The sequence below is a fragment of the Parasteatoda tepidariorum genome, chromosome 2 (assembly GCF_043381705.1).
Source record: "Parasteatoda tepidariorum isolate YZ-2023 chromosome 2, CAS_Ptep_4.0, whole genome shotgun sequence".
Taxonomy (NCBI): Eukaryota; Metazoa; Arthropoda; class Arachnida; order Araneae; family Theridiidae; genus Parasteatoda; species Parasteatoda tepidariorum.
Window position 1 is genome coordinate 27,907,293 of NC_092205.1, and position 17,403 is coordinate 27,924,695.

The 17,403-nt window shown below is 29.3% G+C and overlaps 1 protein-coding gene across 1 annotated transcript in view; it reads left to right on the plus strand.

The window, feature by feature from the left end:
• The window catches only part of LOC107436264 (dual specificity tyrosine-phosphorylation-regulated kinase 1B), a gene marked incomplete in the record, with an annotated part of 76,687 nt that overhangs the window by 35,812 nt on the left and 23,472 nt on the right, over window positions 1-17,403 (plus strand). The window contains 4 exon segments of the mRNA XM_071177375.1: window positions 8,192-8,388; window positions 12,141-12,326; window positions 13,039-13,204; window positions 15,019-15,305. Coding sequence (XP_071033476.1) covers window positions 8,192-8,388; window positions 12,141-12,326; window positions 13,039-13,204; window positions 15,019-15,305 — 836 coding nt within the window.

The window sequence follows — 17,403 nt, forward strand, 5'->3', positions numbered from 1 at the left end:
ACGTATAAACAATCTGCTTTATTTATACGGATGCGACGCATACGAAACACTAATCTTAGCATGCAACTCAACAAAGTATGTGGAACTTCAGTCTGCAAATAAAAATTACCTATTGAACATTTGAATAAAGATTTGAAAAGTGTATTGAACCTGAAGTTTAACCCTTGAGATGCTTCTTAAATGATAGTCTATTAATTTAAAAAAAAAAAAAAAAAAAAAAACATTTTTACGCTATGCTGGAGGGAAAGTGTTTTTTCTTTCTTTCGGATTTAAAAGATTAAAATGATAGAACATTTTATATAGATAAAACTGGTTTAAATTGCATGTTTAGGAAGCGTTCTATTTTAATTTTTTGTTGTCCTAAGAGCATGGATGTGAACTGCTTTTCCACAAGTCAAAAATAATGCAATCACATATTTTTGTAGTTACGCTTTATACATATATACATACTGCTTTATTCATATAGATCTGTTAGCAATACTGGCGCATTCATGCATAGTGGTTATCACCCGGGCTTCTCATCACGCTTCTGAACCGTGTTTGGGTTTATTCCGTCGGGAAGTTAACTCTAGAATGGAATCCGAACCACTAAGACACAATCGGAAGTACACTATACATTCATGAATTTCATCTTTAAATGCAAATATATTATTTAAATCAATGGGGTATTATTATTCAGGAGCCTTCTTAATAAGCAATAATTGAATATAATTTAGCTCTCTTTTGAAGCACTAATGTTCCTTTAATAAAGTGTCAATATTTAATTTTTTTTCAAGTTTCAGTGTACCGTTTAGTGTAGTACTATACCAATGTACGCGGTACTTCATAAGTTTGCACGAAACATTGCTTATCTTGTACTCAAAGGTTCGCTTTCATTAACCGTGTTAGTGTTCTCAAGGAAAACTAATATTTTAGCATTCATTAAAGCTAGCAAAGTTGTGTTTCAATCGCAAGAAATGCACACATCGTGTTGCAGTGACGCAGTTGAAACAACGTTGTACTTCATAGCCATCGCCAATTTGGTAGCAAAATTTTAACTATTATTTACTGCACTAGTACTCGATTATAAAATTTAAGCATTTAGTGAAATTTATTATTATTAATTAAGCACTATCAGGGGTCTGTCCAGACATTTTGTGAAAGATCCGTTTCTCTTGAAATTGTGAAAAAATTACTCACATTCTTTCATCCAGGGTCCGCTTTTATGAATTTATGCAAATAGGGTCCGGTTATTGCAAAGAACTTTTTCAAGAAGTTTTTAAATTGTAAATAGATGCAAGATTAGGCTCAGCACTGTAAAATTATAATAAAAAAATTTAATTTTCAAAAATAAACAGCAATTGCTGCTTCTAAATTAGAGATGCAACATCAAATATTTGGTATTTTGCCTATACTGCTGAATGCAGAATATTCATTTCGGACGAATAATGAAAGAATCGTCTGCGGAAGACAAAACTTAATTCGTTTATATCCATCATTCTTGCTTTCTGCCCTGGGAAGGGTTTATTTGATTAACAAAACAATAATGAAGATTAACAAATTTGTGAAGGGTCCGATTAAAAGAAAAATCATTTTGTGAAGGGTCCGTTTTTATGAAATGATATTTTGTGAAGGGTCCGTTAACGGACCCAAATTTCTTCTAAACAGACCCCTGACTATGTATTAAAAAAATATTTAATAGAAGAGAAAAATCGCAATCTCTGTAGCAATGACTTATCATTCCAGAACTGTATGCGGCGTACTTCATAGTCATGCACAAAGCTTTGCATATTTTCATTTTGATTCTAATAGTGTGTAATGGGGGTAAGGGAGGAAAGGAGAGAAAAAAAAGGGAGCAACGCCGAGGGAAGACATTTAAAAGAGGGGTAGACGCAGACGGTTTGCGATTTGGGCCGCATCATCCACTCGTCCAGACACACACAACGATGGTTCCCCTTCTTATTGATCCGCGTCTAAAAATAACGTTCAGCTAGAACTGCGGGGCTGCAACCACTCTGCTGCTGCTGCTTCTGGAAAAGAGAAAACTCCGGTTCTCTCCCACTTTTTTTCCGGAATGTTTGTGGTTGAATTTCTTATAGTATTAAACATGTGATAGGGAATGTATGCGATGCAGCGTGTTGCATTTTAGCCATTTTTTGCTTTATTTTAATTGAAAAATTTCGGAGCTTGCAAACGAAACGCTTTAATTGCTCTGATTTTTTTTTCTCCAAATTTTTAAATAATATAAAGTTTAAAAGTCACCTCAGTAATTTTTAATGAAAATATGCAACTCCCCAGTGAAAAAATTATTTTTTTGTTTTCGAAAATAGGGAAGCATCAACTTTTTTTGTAGGGAGGATGCAGGAAAAAAAAAGGTGCTTTTTGGGGTGTCACAATGAGTTAGTTTTTATACCGATGAAAGTTCTTAAAAGGGATAAGAATACTATCAATTTTAATTTGAAACAAAAAGATAAAGTATAATGTGTAATGTATTAATTCTATTAACAATTTTTTTCATTAATTTAAATTTAAAAAATACATATTGCTTATAACTTCTACAGTAGCGTTTTTTTTTTTTTTTTTTTTTTTTTNTTTTTTTTTTTTTTTTTTTTTTTTTTTTTTTTTTTTTTTTTTTTTTTTGTCAAAAAATGAGGGAAAAAAATGAAATTGTCTTTACTATTGCCCTAAGAAAAATAAAAATGAATAGATTAAATTGTGACGGGGTAATTTTGTCTTTTGAAATTCAAGCTTGAAATATCGCGTTCTCGTTAGTTTGTCCCAATTACCAATAATACTACAAAGCAATAAAAGAAAATAGCAAATACAAACAAATAAAATTGGTATGGTTAATTAAAATTGTGCAAAAATGGGCATGCGTGTTTGCAGACGTGTGCATTCATGTCATTTTCTTTTATAATTCCAATTGTTTTAATTAATTTTATTTTTTGATTTATTCAATAAATTTATACCCTTAAATATTAAGAAATGATAGTTTATTCCTTGAATAACGTTTTTTTTTTTTTTTTTTTTTTAAATTTTCAATTTTTAAAAGCATTCAAATGGATTTTCTCGAAAGCATATTTTTTTGGCGATTTTGGATCCCAACTTAAAGTTAATTCCAGCAGTTATTATTATTATTATATTTTTAATTATATTTATCAATGGCACACTAAATTTGAATTCTGCTTTGTTGCTGGTGAATTTTAAATTTTTCCTCTCCTCCGTGCCTTTTTCTCTATTTTTTCTTTCTAATTGGAAGGCTTTGAACGAGGTTTTTCCCAGAAATGGGAAATCTCCGAGTGCCTCATCCCTTTTTTGCCTGTTTTGTACCGCTTTAGGTGGATTTTTCAGAGAATTAGGTGAAAAACCCAATCATTTATTTTATGTCTGGTGCCGGGGTCCGTTTGTGGGTTATTCCCACATTTCAACATGCCTGGAAAATGAAGGGTTTTCCGAAACATAATTCATTTGAGGTGGGCTTCTTTATATAAAGTTGGACCCTGAATTAACGGATTTTTCCTGACCTAACATTTTATTCGTTAAATCGGGATTGTTCATAATGTCGAAATTCAAAGGAAAGGTTTTTGGGAAGGCACGGCAGCGAAGGCTGCAGATTATTACAGCATCTGCAGATTATTTTTCATCCAAGTTTTGTTTTTATTTTCAAAAAAGCAAACGAATGAGTGGGGAGGATTGCCAAATTTCCTTTTTAAAATATCTCTTAACTTGCTTCTAATAAAAATTTAAAAGCTGAAATGAATTGAGAGAACATAGCAAAGAACAAAAAGTAAGGATTTTATATTTTTTTCTGTTACTTGACTATAGATTTGAGTCAATCATGATTTATTCAACCTAGTTAATGTCATTGTATAAAAATTCAACTTAAATTCAAACATGAATTTTTTAAAAAAAAAAATATTTTTTAAGGACCTTATATTTGTACATTTTGCTACTTGTATGTTGATTAAGCTGAAGTTATACAACGATTTCTGACTGCGTTGGATTTATGAGAAAAATCTGCAGATTCACTCCGTAAATTCTGCTCCCTGGTTTCTACATTTACTTAACAACCCCAGTAAGCAACTATATAAAAATATCCATAACTTTAAATACCGTGGAACTCGCTTATGACGAACATGGATTTAACGAAGAAATCGGAAATGCTCGCGGAACTCGCTTTTAACGAGCAAACCCCGGTTTGAGCGAGCGTTTACTATTTATTTAATTTATAATCAATTTTACCTCCGACTCATCTACCCCCTTGTATATCTTTTTTATGTTTTTTGGGTAGACCAATCCCATTTCTAATATTTTTCGGGGTGACAAATTCCTTTTTGATGTCAGCGAAGTTTTTCGAGGAACAATAATACAAATTAAATTCAAAGCAAATTAACTAACTTCGTTCGTACTGCATATAATTAAAAAATATAAATACTTATATGTTTTTTCACGAACCCGTTTTTTTATGAATACTCAGTCGTAACGAGCTAATTTTTCGGTCCCTACGTGTTCGTTAGAAGCTAGTTCGAATGTAATGCACTTTTTATACTGCTGCGGATTTTTAATGTATCAAGTTCGTTAAATTTGTGTTTGGAAAATTCCACTTTTTGAGAGCATTTTTCTGTGATCCTAAGACTGCCACGGTGAAAGAAAGAGAACCCAAAAAATTGGTTTTTGTATCCTTTTTTTTTATATATATGTAGGATAAAGGGGGTGAAGCGAGGGTTTCTCAAAAATAAAGAAGCTGTGCTAAACTTAATAAAAATATATATTAACAATAATAGGCAAGTAAGCTACAATTTCCACTGGCATCCTCCTCGAGCCAGTCATTCTAACAATAATGGTGTACTTGTAAAAGAACAAAAAAATGTAGACGTATGTCTATTAATGTCCTTGGTTTCAATCACGTGATAGGATGAATGCTTCGTAGATTGGATCTGTATTCCACATATATATTTTTGCTCAACGATGCTTGCTATAATCTTTTTTCATAAGAAATTTTCTGTTATTAATTTTTACACATTGAATAATAACAAGCTGCTAATTGAAGGGGAAAACGCGTTTGCATCTCAGGAAAAGGATGTTTTTTTTTTATTTTATTTTTATTTATTTATTTTTTTTTAGTTAGAGAAGAGATAGGGCATTGATTAATGAATTAAGGAATTTTTCTCTTCTGTATCTTCATAAGTCTAGTTTATTTCTCTTTAAATGGGGATTATTGAATGATTTTCATGAATTTTTCATTTGGATTTATTTCTAATCTTATTATTACTGTTGATAACTTAATAAGAAATAAAACAGTATACTTGCTATAAACGATATTCGACTGGGGAATGCGTTTTGATATTTTATAGATTTTTTTTCAATTGACCAATTTAATAACTGTTGAAAAATTTTTGAATTTGCGTAGTGCACAATTTTTTTCATTTTCTTGAAACTGTTTCATTGTAAAATACAAAATTTTAACGAAATGGATGTAATATTTAGGAATTAGGTTTCATTATTTTTTTAATGATAAGTAGCAGATTTCGTTCAAATCTTCGATTTTGATTTAATTTTTTAAAAAATTAAAAAAAAATTTTTAAAAAAAGATGCGAAAAATTGTGCTACATTCATATCTGCCCACCATTTCAGTTTCTTCGGAAGATTTTATTCTTATTTTAACAAATTCGATTTAAATCGATTTTCAACTTCCACTATATTTAAATAGTTTAAGCATACACAGATAAGAGTAATTTTATTGTCCTTTAAGTGATGTCAAAAAGTGAATTAAATATTCGCCTATAATTATCACTTCTCTAGTTATTTCAATTATCACTAGTTATTTCAATATCCAAATGTTAAAAAAAGTTGGCTGATATAGATTACCTTACAATTTAAAAAGTAATAATATAGTAAGTAAGACTAGAGTTTAGGAACTTTCCGAACGCCCGCCTAACTGAATTGGCTGGTGGTCAATCCCTCTTACCATACTATTTTGTGGATAATCTAATAAAGGAAGGTGTGTTTGGAGAAAGTTATTTTAGAGTAGTTACACGCCTAATCTGGATTAGAAAACCACGCGCAAACTTGTCGCAATGAAGTCCTGAAAGTGTAACCGAAAAAACCACGTGCATTTAGGATTCGATTAAACCGTTACGTAATCCATAATTGTGTAGATTGCTATAATATTAGCGAAGTGAGAGCATGTATATTAAACAATATTCCTAATATTAAACAACAATAGTGATGATAAAAAGCATGGCTCTATGAATGGTGATTCTTGTGAAGTTACATCACATTAGGCTGTTGAAAATTTTATTAGCCGATAAAAATATTGAAAGAATTTAGAGAGCTGAAATTTAATTAAGATGAAATGTTTTAAAATTTTATAATGATATAAAGGTTGGCAAATGTTAATTTAAATAACTCAAATTTAGCAAATACTTTGACTTTTTAGTCTTAAAATCATGATCGAATTAATAGAAAGATTACTAAAAATGAGTTCTTTATTATTTCTCTTATTTATATGCTTCAAAATATTATTTGTGTCTTCAAATTTTTTAGACCTCACTAGTGGTTGAAAAGATGGCATATTTTGAAATGTAGTCTGACTGTTACTTCAGACAATTCTCAAAAGACAATACTTCAGCCTCGATTTATTTTAAGATATACCCTTTAAAACTTTTTCTTTTAACTTTTTTCTTTAAACTGAGAATTATGATATTGTAGTCTTTTTATTTTTTTAATGACTTTGATATTTTACATAAACATTTTATCATTCTGAAAATAGTCTAACTAACGAACAAAAAGTGAAATACTTATTTTATTTTTTTGTCTTACCCTTAATTTCTTTTTAAACTTTATTCCTATGCTTTTTTTTCTCTCTCTTTTTTCTTTTCATTGTAATATTTTGCTACCTCGTGTAAGAATATTATCTGAGTGGCTATTGAATTCTATTACAAATATTTAACTAACATTATTCTTCAACTAATAACAGAAAACTTTGAAATTTCGGTTTAATGTTTTATATAGTTAACATGTATATAACATTACTCTTACTATCATCTATGCTTACTGTTTTGACTATTTATAGTCAAAATAGCTTATCTATATCAAAATAGTCTTGCATTCCATTAGTTGGCTGCCATCACAAACGCCTCAGTTTGCTGTATGTTTCATTTCCTTTTTAGTTCAACAAATTTAAGTGAAGTCAAACTTCTGTGCTGCCTAGCATTTACTTAAGGTTAAGGAGCAGGTTTAGGTGTGGGAAAGAAGGTGGCCATTTAAAGAAATTTTTCTGTTTCAATATCAAAGGCACACAGTTATCAGGATGAAATGTTTTGTAGCTGATTTTGTAAAAACACAAAAATGTGCTTTTAATATATAGTAATGCTTTTGAAAAAGCTTTTTATAAAATGGTAGTCTGTACTTTGAATCATGAAATACCAGCTTTCATTAACCACTGTAACTTCTAATTTTATTATTAGAGATTGTTTCTGCTGAAAACTAAATGGTTATTTTATTATTTATTTCAGTTATGGCAAACATTAATTGAAGTAAAACTTTTTGTGATATGTTGGTTAATTATTAATTATGCACAAATTAGATTTTATTAATATGTTAAACAAAATTTTATGAAACATTTAATACATTAAATAATATAGATAAAATATATATTTGAAAGACTACTACAAAACTAAAAATGATTCCAAATAACTACAATTATGTTTACAAATCACTCATTTTGCTTAGTTATTAAAACAAACATTAAAAAGTTTTTAAAGATGAAATTGAATAGGTAAATAATGAAGCGGCTATGTTTAATGCTTCGTTTCAAAGTTGAGGTGGCTTTTTGCTTAAATAAGTACAAAGATGAATATGGTTATGATGTTCACAAGGAACTTAAAATCTGTAATTTATCTAGGAAGGAGGTTGTGATAAAATAAATTAAATGAATAATATTTTTTAATTGATTTATAGTTTTCTGAAAAAGATAAAGAAAGTTTGATTCATTAAAAATTATCTAACGGATAGGAAGAAAAAGCTGCTTTACCATTCTTTAAGTTTTAGCCATAAATGAATATAGTTTTAGATAAAAGCTTTTAAAAGCAATAGCGTGTAATTATTAAGTGTGTGTGTGTATTCTGTAATTAGGGCAAAGTTATATTATGAACCTCTTATTTTCTTTGCTGAGATAATGCATTGGTTTAATAACAAGTCTTTCTTCTAGAAGGGCCAAATTCCAAGTCAGCCATGTACGGCCAGCTGGTGACCCAAGACCAACTTGCTGGAATGGGTCCTCAAGATCCAGATGCCGATTTGGTTGTCTTGGAGTCGAGGATACCTGGGAAGATCAGGGAGCCCTGCCATGCACCCCTCAGACGGCTGAGTGTGGATCTCATTAAGACCTACAAACACATCAATGAGGTTCGTATTATACATCGCATGGAGGTTTGTATTCAAGTTTAAACCACATTTTGTCTTTGATTTGTTTATTTTAACTTGTTTTTCTGTACTTAATATAGTGGAACATCACAAACCTTATTCTTACAAAATTCTCCAAAATAATAAAATCTTGTAAGAGTGTTAAACTTCTGTAAAAGAAATTATTTTATAGTTAAATTTAGTTAAGTTTTTGAAAAATTTGTTATGGAAATGCTCTGTATATGATTTTTAATGATGGCTCTTGACAAAGCAAAATATTTGATTTGTCTATCATTCTTTCTGAACAAACATAACCTCAGCAATTTCATAAGAGTAAAATAACTAGAGAAATAAAAAATTGTCTTATTTTTTAAAATGATTATATAAGGGTGATGTTTTTTTTGATTGTTTAAATAAGTGTTACTTGTACTTTGCATTATTTGAGAAATAATCTCTGGAAAGAAAATGATTTCTGATTTTATTTATCAATAAAGGCAAGGTCTTTTAGTTTCCTTTCTGTACTTTTTTGGTTGAGGGAAAAGAAATTCTTATTTTTTTTTGTTTTTACACCAAACAAATATTATCTAATTAGTTAGATTAAAAACATGTTAGCTTAAGTTTTTTGTCTTAAATTTAAAGTAGCAGTATCCGCCATCATTTGTCCAGTTGGAACCATAAAAATATGACGAAATTTTTATGTTTATATGAAAAGGAGAATTTGTCTAATCCTATTTTGCTTTAATCAAAAAAATCAATTTTTTTTCTCGTTTCAGTTTAACAGTCTGTGCTGAAAGGCACCTTTTCTATTTTGTCTATACGGGAGTTTTAGCATTAAACCACATTGCACTGATAAAATAGGATAATGAGATGACGGAACTCTTATATCGTTGTCAATGTTTCTGCAGACTCTTTTAATTTCTTCGCTGTTTGCTTTAGCCAGAAATTTTTTTTATCACTGATTGCTGTGTATTGTGATTTTTTGAAACAGAACCAGTATTAAAATTTTCTGGAAATTTTGCAGAAGTGGAAGAAAATAAAAAGATTTTTTTAACAATTTTTCTAAACAAACTATTAGCAAACATACTATTTATAAACAAACTATTTACAAATATATGGTAGTGGTGTCATCTATGTTTATTAAATGAAGATAACTCTTAGAGTTAAAATGCTGAACAATGAAGTTTATTCATGATAATTCTTATCATAGGATATAAATGTAAAAACTTGTAAACAATATATTTTGATAACATGTTATGTGTTTTTATAACTTCTCAAAAATTTTGGCTAATGAAATAATTAGTTTTATTAAAATAATGTATGAAAAATTATATGGGTACAATTTTATGTAATATGTGAAAGATCTTCCGACAAGTTTTTCTGATAAACTACTATATCGCGACATCAGTATCAACACAAATGCTATGATATTGGTAGGAAGGCACACATGCAGGGGTGATTGTGTTCCGTAAAAAATCTGGATATCCAGATTTTTCTCTAACCGCGATCTGAAAGTTTCCGGAAATCCAAAGTCCAGAATTTTCAAGAAATCATCTTTCACATTTATATATAAACATTTTTTTATATTTCATTTAAAGATATTAGAACTAGAATTCATACTTGGCATCTCTTTCATTTGTAAATATTTTTTCTGGTAGAATAATAAATGTGATTAGAGATAAAAGTAAACTTACAGATAATTATTCATTTAAATTATGCTGTATATAATTCATTTAGAATATCATGTTTTGAAATTTTCAGTGATTTAAATTTATAAAGATATTAATTTTTTGAATGATTTTACTCAAGAAATTTTCAGGATTTTTGAGTTGGGCCCACAATCATCCCTGCACATGTAACTGCTATACGTTTTATTAGATGTGGTATTGTCAGATGGCAGCGGGGTCCTTTGCAACATCATATTGTGAAAAGCACTAATGCTTCTGCAATGTTTTTTACTAGTTCTCGTATCATGAGGCAACAATCAGGTCTGTTTTGGCAGTATTCTGTCACGTAATGAAAGCACAGGATTAATCTTGACTTTATTACAACATGAAACACATTTCTCTTTATGTTACTTATTGAGAATGAACTTCATTTTACCTGACTTTATGATGTTTGGATGATTAAATTATATTAAAACCTTATTATTAGATTTTCTTTTTCTTTTTGAATAATTTTTTTAAAATGATTTTATGAATTAAAGTAAAAGTGTGTATGTCAGAGGGGTTGAATATGTGATCTATAATTAACCTTGAACAGGCACTACTATTAAACAAAATATTGCACAGAAGAAATTCATTTGATGCACTATTTCATTGCTAGATAATAAGATAGAATTATTTTTAAAACTGTCTTGCTGACTTCAAGTATAAATTGCATAAAAAAGGTCGATTGAAATTAAACTGGCTTAGACAGTTTCAAATTCCTCTAAAAATAACTTATTATTATTAAAAATAAAAAAAACGGTGATTAAAAATAATTTCTTTTCTAACTTCGACGAAAAATAAATAAGATATCTTTAAATTTCGTTGTTTATAAATATTTCAACAGTAAATAAAATTTTTGTGACACATATTTTTCTACTATTCTTGAATAAATTATCACATAGATTGTTCAATTGAATAAAGTATCACTGTATAGTCCAATAACTGTGATTTAGTATTCATAAATGCTTATATATCTTGCAAGCGGCAAACTCATCCTTTTCTTTATTCTTCATTGAATTGAAGAGATAAAAAAATGTATTTTCACATCTCCAAAATAAAAAACTTTCTAGCAAATTATATCCATAAAAAAAATTTAATCAATGAACAAAACTTATTACTAATTATTTATTTTGGATGTTATTTGACACAAAAATTTTCAGTGTAACTGTTTGAAATAAGATTTGTTCCTAATATTGTAAAAGTAGCTGATTTGCCAATCTGGAAAGATCAGGTAGATGTCTAGAAATTTAATTAAAATATCCCAAAAGACTGAAGAAATGAATTTGAGTTTAAATACCTTAAGTCTAATATTTTTTCTTTAAGAAAAATAAAAAAACAAAGAAATATCAGACTTGAACATATTTGACATTTTTTAGTAAGTTTTATTTTCTTTAAACAATGTGTCTTATATATAAGAAAAAGGCATAGTGACTGAAAGTTTTGTTATAAAATTAATACCATCGACTCCAAAAATCGGAAAAATCATGGCTGGTGTGACGGGTATTGTTTTTAATTAAAGAATCCAAATTAAAAGTTATAATTATATTTTATTTATTACTTAATCATTATACTATTATATAAGGAGGAGGAGGACCACACTTACCCATAGCTGCTAGTATTGAGAGTCTCGCTTGCAATCGGACTGAGTTCTCTGAATTCTCCCTATTTCCTCTTTTTATGGAGTTTTTTTATACATTTTATTTCAAGGGGTCGAGTGTGATCTTGTGGTCTTATCATGCATCCGAAGGTCGACAAATCAAACATAATCTTGTGACAAATTTCTAGAAAGTTCAAAGTTCAAATGACCATTGTAATTTGATTGCGAGATGAGACCACGAGATCTTCATCAACTGTTTAATTAACAAAAGATTTACAAGTTTGACCATGAGAATTGTCACAAGGCAATATCGTGACACTAGAAATTTGGAAAAAATATTTTCCATCTGTGTGGTTGTTACTACCTTGCGTCTCTAAATACATAAAAAAAAAATTTCCTCATCTTTATTGTGAATGATTTTGCTAATATTTTTCATTTCACCTGACCAATAGGTATACTATGCAAAGAAGAAACGTAGGGCTCAGCAGTCTCAAAGGGAAGATTCCACCAATAAGAAAGAAAAGAAAGTGTACAATGATGGCTATGATGATGAAAATCATGATTACATTGTGCGCAATGGAGAACTCATAGAACGTTATGAAATAGATTGCCTGATAGGAAAGGGATCATTTGGACAGGTTGTTATACTTCATATTTCTCTTCTCCCATCAATTATGTTTTTGTTATTTTGTATTTTGCTTGTATTGAGGAATGTGTACTGAAAAATGAACGCATTCCTCTGTTCTTAACAAAAATCTTTTGCAATTTATGTATGTGTTCTTATAATTAGAATCTAATTATGTTTTAATAAAATGTTTTATTTTGGTTATCAATTTTTAAAAACTTACTTAACCCACTGGTTAAGGAAATGGGCAAAATTGGGAGAATGTTTCTCCCCTACACACAGTTCCCCTATCAGTTAACATGGGAAAACTGGTTTTGCTATGCAGAGAAGACTGCAGGTTAAAATGCGACTTTTTATGTGCAGAACCGTCAGTAGGTTAAAAGGAATGTTTATTACTGAAAGTACATTCTGGAAAAGTCCACATCTTTTTTGAAAACCTAACTAATATATGTATAATTTTTCTTTATACACATGATTTTTTAAAAAAAAACTTGCTGTTGTACTACTCTTTCATTTAAAATGCCAGAAAGTATGTGATAATGGTCTTCTGATGTTTTTTTTAAAAAATGCATTGTGAGCTATGTCCATTTTCTTAAACAGCTTTTTTTAGTTGTGTCCAGAATAAAAAAAAAATAAAAAAAACTCACTGATAATATGCTTTGGGTATTAGCAAAATGATAAATGTTTATTTCACCTATTGTAACTCCTTAAATTTCTATTGCCAGGTTGTGAAAGCTTTTGACCATGAGGAGCAGTGTCATGTAGCAATTAAAATCATCAAAAATAAAAAGCCATTTCTTAATCAAGCTCAAATAGAAGTAAAACTCCTAGAACTGATGAACAATGAAGAAGTTTCAGATACGTTCTATCAACTGGGGAAAGAAAAGATTGGTAAATCTAAAAAAAATTATTATTATTATTATTTTTTTTTTTAAAAAACTTGTGCATCAATTTTTATAGACTCTTATACATATAATATATATTCTTCATCATAAAAATATTTATAAAAAATTACTTTAAGTTTTTATTTTTCATTATTAGTTTTTTTTTCCATCACATATTTCGGTTCTATAATTGTATTATTTTTGTAGTCCCGTCGAACAATTATTATCTTGGTATAATTATTATCTTGGTATAAAAATGTTGATAATCTCAAGGTTCAAAAATTCTTTAATAGTACTTGTATTTTTCCCCTCTTAAGTGAAGTAAGAACTTTGCTTCTTTTTGTCTCACCTATCATTTTATAGTTCTTTGAGCTATATCTAAACTTCCCCTGGAAGCAGGTTCATAGTTTAATAAAGCACAGATTATTTAAAAAAAAAAAACAACAACGCAACAACACACTAAGTTGGATTTAATGGCTTTTTGACCTGTAAAAACTTCTTAAATAAAACTTCAAGCCAATCCTATAAGAACTATTGAGGTTTATTGATTCTTTTAAACTTGTTCATGAGAGTGAACATTCATTCATTTTATTTTTGTAAAGTTGTAAGTTTTTTAAATTTAAATATGGTTTTTTTGTTAAATATTCTTTTAAGCCTGCAAGTCCTAAAAATTGTGCTCAAACACTATTAATATTCATAGTTTATTCTTCTCTACCAAATTTGTTTTTATTTTTTGTAACTTCTTTCATCTTTTCAACAACTTTTTTAGTGTGCTTATTGAATTATTGTTTAGCCATCAAAAAAGCAGCATGAGAAAAAAAAAAGAAGAAAATTATGAATATCTTGTAACAAATATTAAAAAAAAAAAATCTTTTAAAAAGGACCAGAGATCTGTTTTATCTGATGGCAAAAATGTGTCTGGAAAATAGACATTCCGTTAAACGAATGTCCGTATACAGGATTTTGTACTGCATTCAGTTTTAAGAAATGGTTCATAAGTTTTTGTTGCGTTTTGTACTGAAAAAAATTCTTTTTTGTTAACAAATACATGGTTTACAAATCATTAATAGGCAGTTGAAAGTATCGCAAGTTTGAGAGGAAAATAGTTGACTCAGATACACCTAGAAATAATGTTCATGCTGGAAACTAATCGCCGTTTTTCAGAAGTAGCTGATCTGTGGTCGCCTGTAACATAAATTTTATGTAAAATGTTTGGTCATGTGGCTTTTCTTTAGAACTTGCTGTTTAAAGGTGGTCATTGAAGAGTGTTTGATTATATATCGAGCAACTAGCAAATATTAGGTTTGAGGACTTAAAAAAAAAAAAATCTGTTTTAGTATTATTTTAATTGGATGATTTAAAATTCATTGAAGCAATGTTGAACTTGGTGATTCTGCAGGAGAAACTACGTTTTAGATGATCCAAATTTCTGGAACTCCCTATGTTCTAAGGTTTTTTTCTTATTACTAAAAGTGGGAATTTATTTAAACTAGTATAATCTTTTAGAACATTTTAAATTTTCACAATTTATGACATTCTACATAAAATAAAACATATTAGCAAGTAATGTTTAAAATTTTTTTTTGAAAAAGTAGCGAAAGAGATAGTCTTCTAGATAAAAAAATAAATATATATATATTGATTTGTGATATTAAGCAGATAATAGATTCTCTGCCTCTTTACCAATCTGTAAATATGCACCTATGTTTATGCATTGGTATAAGAGAATATTAACTAATTCATACCAATTGTTTCTTTTAATGTTTTTTGTTTCATGCACCTTTTTTGGAATGTTATACTTAATGAGAGTTCTTTTTGCAGTGACGCTGAAGAGGCATTTTATGTGGAAGAACCACCTGTGTTTAGTGTTCGAACTATTGTCTCACAACCTGTACGACCTTCTAAGAAACACCAAGTTTCGAGGTGTTTCTTTGAACCTGACTAGAAAATTTGCTCAGCAGATGTGCACGGCACTCTTGTTCCTCTCTCACCCTGATCTCAAAATAATCCATTGTGATCTCAAACCAGAAAACATCCTACTCTGCAACCCAAAGAGATCTGCAATCAAAGTAGTCGACTTTGGAAGCTCTTGCCAACTCGGGCAGAGGGTATGTACGACTTCATGACAACCTCCTTTTCATATCCTTTCTTTGAATCATTCATTCCTTTGAACGTTATTGTGATTAATTTTAATCAGAATTATGTAATATAAAAGTGTCTATAGTTATATTTGTTTAAACTATATCTATATCTTTAATTTTTATTTGATCTTCACTAACAAAAAAATGTTTTGTGTTAACTTTAATTAGTTTTTTGTTTCATATACCTTTTTTGTATTGTCATATTTAACGAGTGACACTAAAGAGGCATTTTATGTGCAAGAACATCTTTATTTTTTATTTGATTCTAATAACAAAATGTGGTTTTTCTGATTAATATTATAATTTTTGGAGAATCATTTAAAAAAAATCATTGTAATAATATCTTTGGCTGAATTAAGTTTATATGAGTCTTATTTTTATGTAAAAAAACTACATTATTTAATTTATTTAACATTGTTGATAATCTTTGGAATTTTAAGTTTTCCCCTAATAAGTCCTGGATTTTTTTTCCACTTTTGTGTATGAACCTAAAGCAGCAAAAGAAAAAAAAGTATTTTTCGAAAAAAAAAATGCTATTTGTGTGTATTAGTCAATGTTTATTACAATGTTACTAAAATTCAATTTTTTTTCAAATTAAATTTTTTCATCCAACATTAAATATTTGTTCACAACCATTTTGTTGCCATTAGGAAAAAAAATTTGGTTATTGTTATCATAACATATGAAATGTATAAACCAATAGATTCATGAGACCCATCTAAAACTTTTTTTTGTCACATGAACTTGCCTTAGTGGAAAAATTTTTGTAATGACGAAATTTCCTCAATATGCATTCCAAGGTAAAATTAGCAATCTGTACTCGGACTAAATATAAGAAAATGGGTATTAAAAAATATTTAATTGCTACTTTCTTTGCCAGAAATATACCCCTTGTTCTCAAAACATGTGCTTTCACTTTCTGGTTTTTATTTATTACGCAAAAAAGTTGTAATCATCCCAGGAATATTCAAGTTATTTTACAGTCATTCAAAATTTCAGGTTGATTAAATTCGGTTATGAAGCATTTAATTTGAGTTCAAACTAATTTTATATTACTTTTTCTTTATGATTATGGCCGATAATATTTAAGTGTAATCGAATATAATTTCATTATTTCAATTACATCTACAGTCAAACCTCGTTAATTCGACACTCTCGGGACCTCTGAAAAACTGACGAATTAAGCGGAGTGACGAATAAACCGGAGTTGCATTGTTTTTCAAAAAATTTGAAAAATACCCATAAATTAACAATTATTACATACAGCAGTGAAATTTCAATTTCTTAAAATAAAAAGAAAACGTTGAAGAATTTGCATTAAAACAATTCAATTAAAACATAGCATCAGTAGAAAGACAAACAGTATGGTTTACATAACTTACTTTTATTTATTTAGGAATGAAAAAACCATCAATACGGGTTTGTTTGGTATGGGGATTACTTAGCATAATTCTTTTTTCGAGCTTGTACACAGAGTTCAAATCTTCCTCAGTGCCAGATATTGAAGAAAAATATTTTCTTAGAACTTCAATGCACTGAAGAGCTTCATTTTTGGAAGGAGGAACTTCCACCTCATCCTCGCTTTCACTCTCTTCAGATGCTGGAACATATCTTTCGCGGATTTCGTTCGCGATTTCCGAGACGGTTAGTTCTGGAGATGTCACGAGATTTTGGTCAATTCCAAGATATGTTTCTTCATCCATCACATCTTTGTTGCGTTCTTTCAGTTGCCTGAGCAATTCAGATAAAGGGACGTTATCATCTTCATCATCATTAACATCTTCTGACGAGCTTGGACTTTCAACAAATCCAGCATGCCTGAAGCAGTTTTTGATGGTTTTATCGGTCACATCAGCCCAACTCCTGTGGATGTAATTAATGCCATCTAAGAGATTTAGTTTCCATTCTCTGCCTTCATCAATGGCTTTAATCCAGTCTCTTACAAGATGTTTCCGATAGTGTCTCTTGAAGCTGGAAATGATTCCTTGATCAAGGGGCTGTAAAACTGAAGTGGCATTGGGCGGCATGTAAACTAACTCCACTGATTGAAGGTTTCTTACCTCAG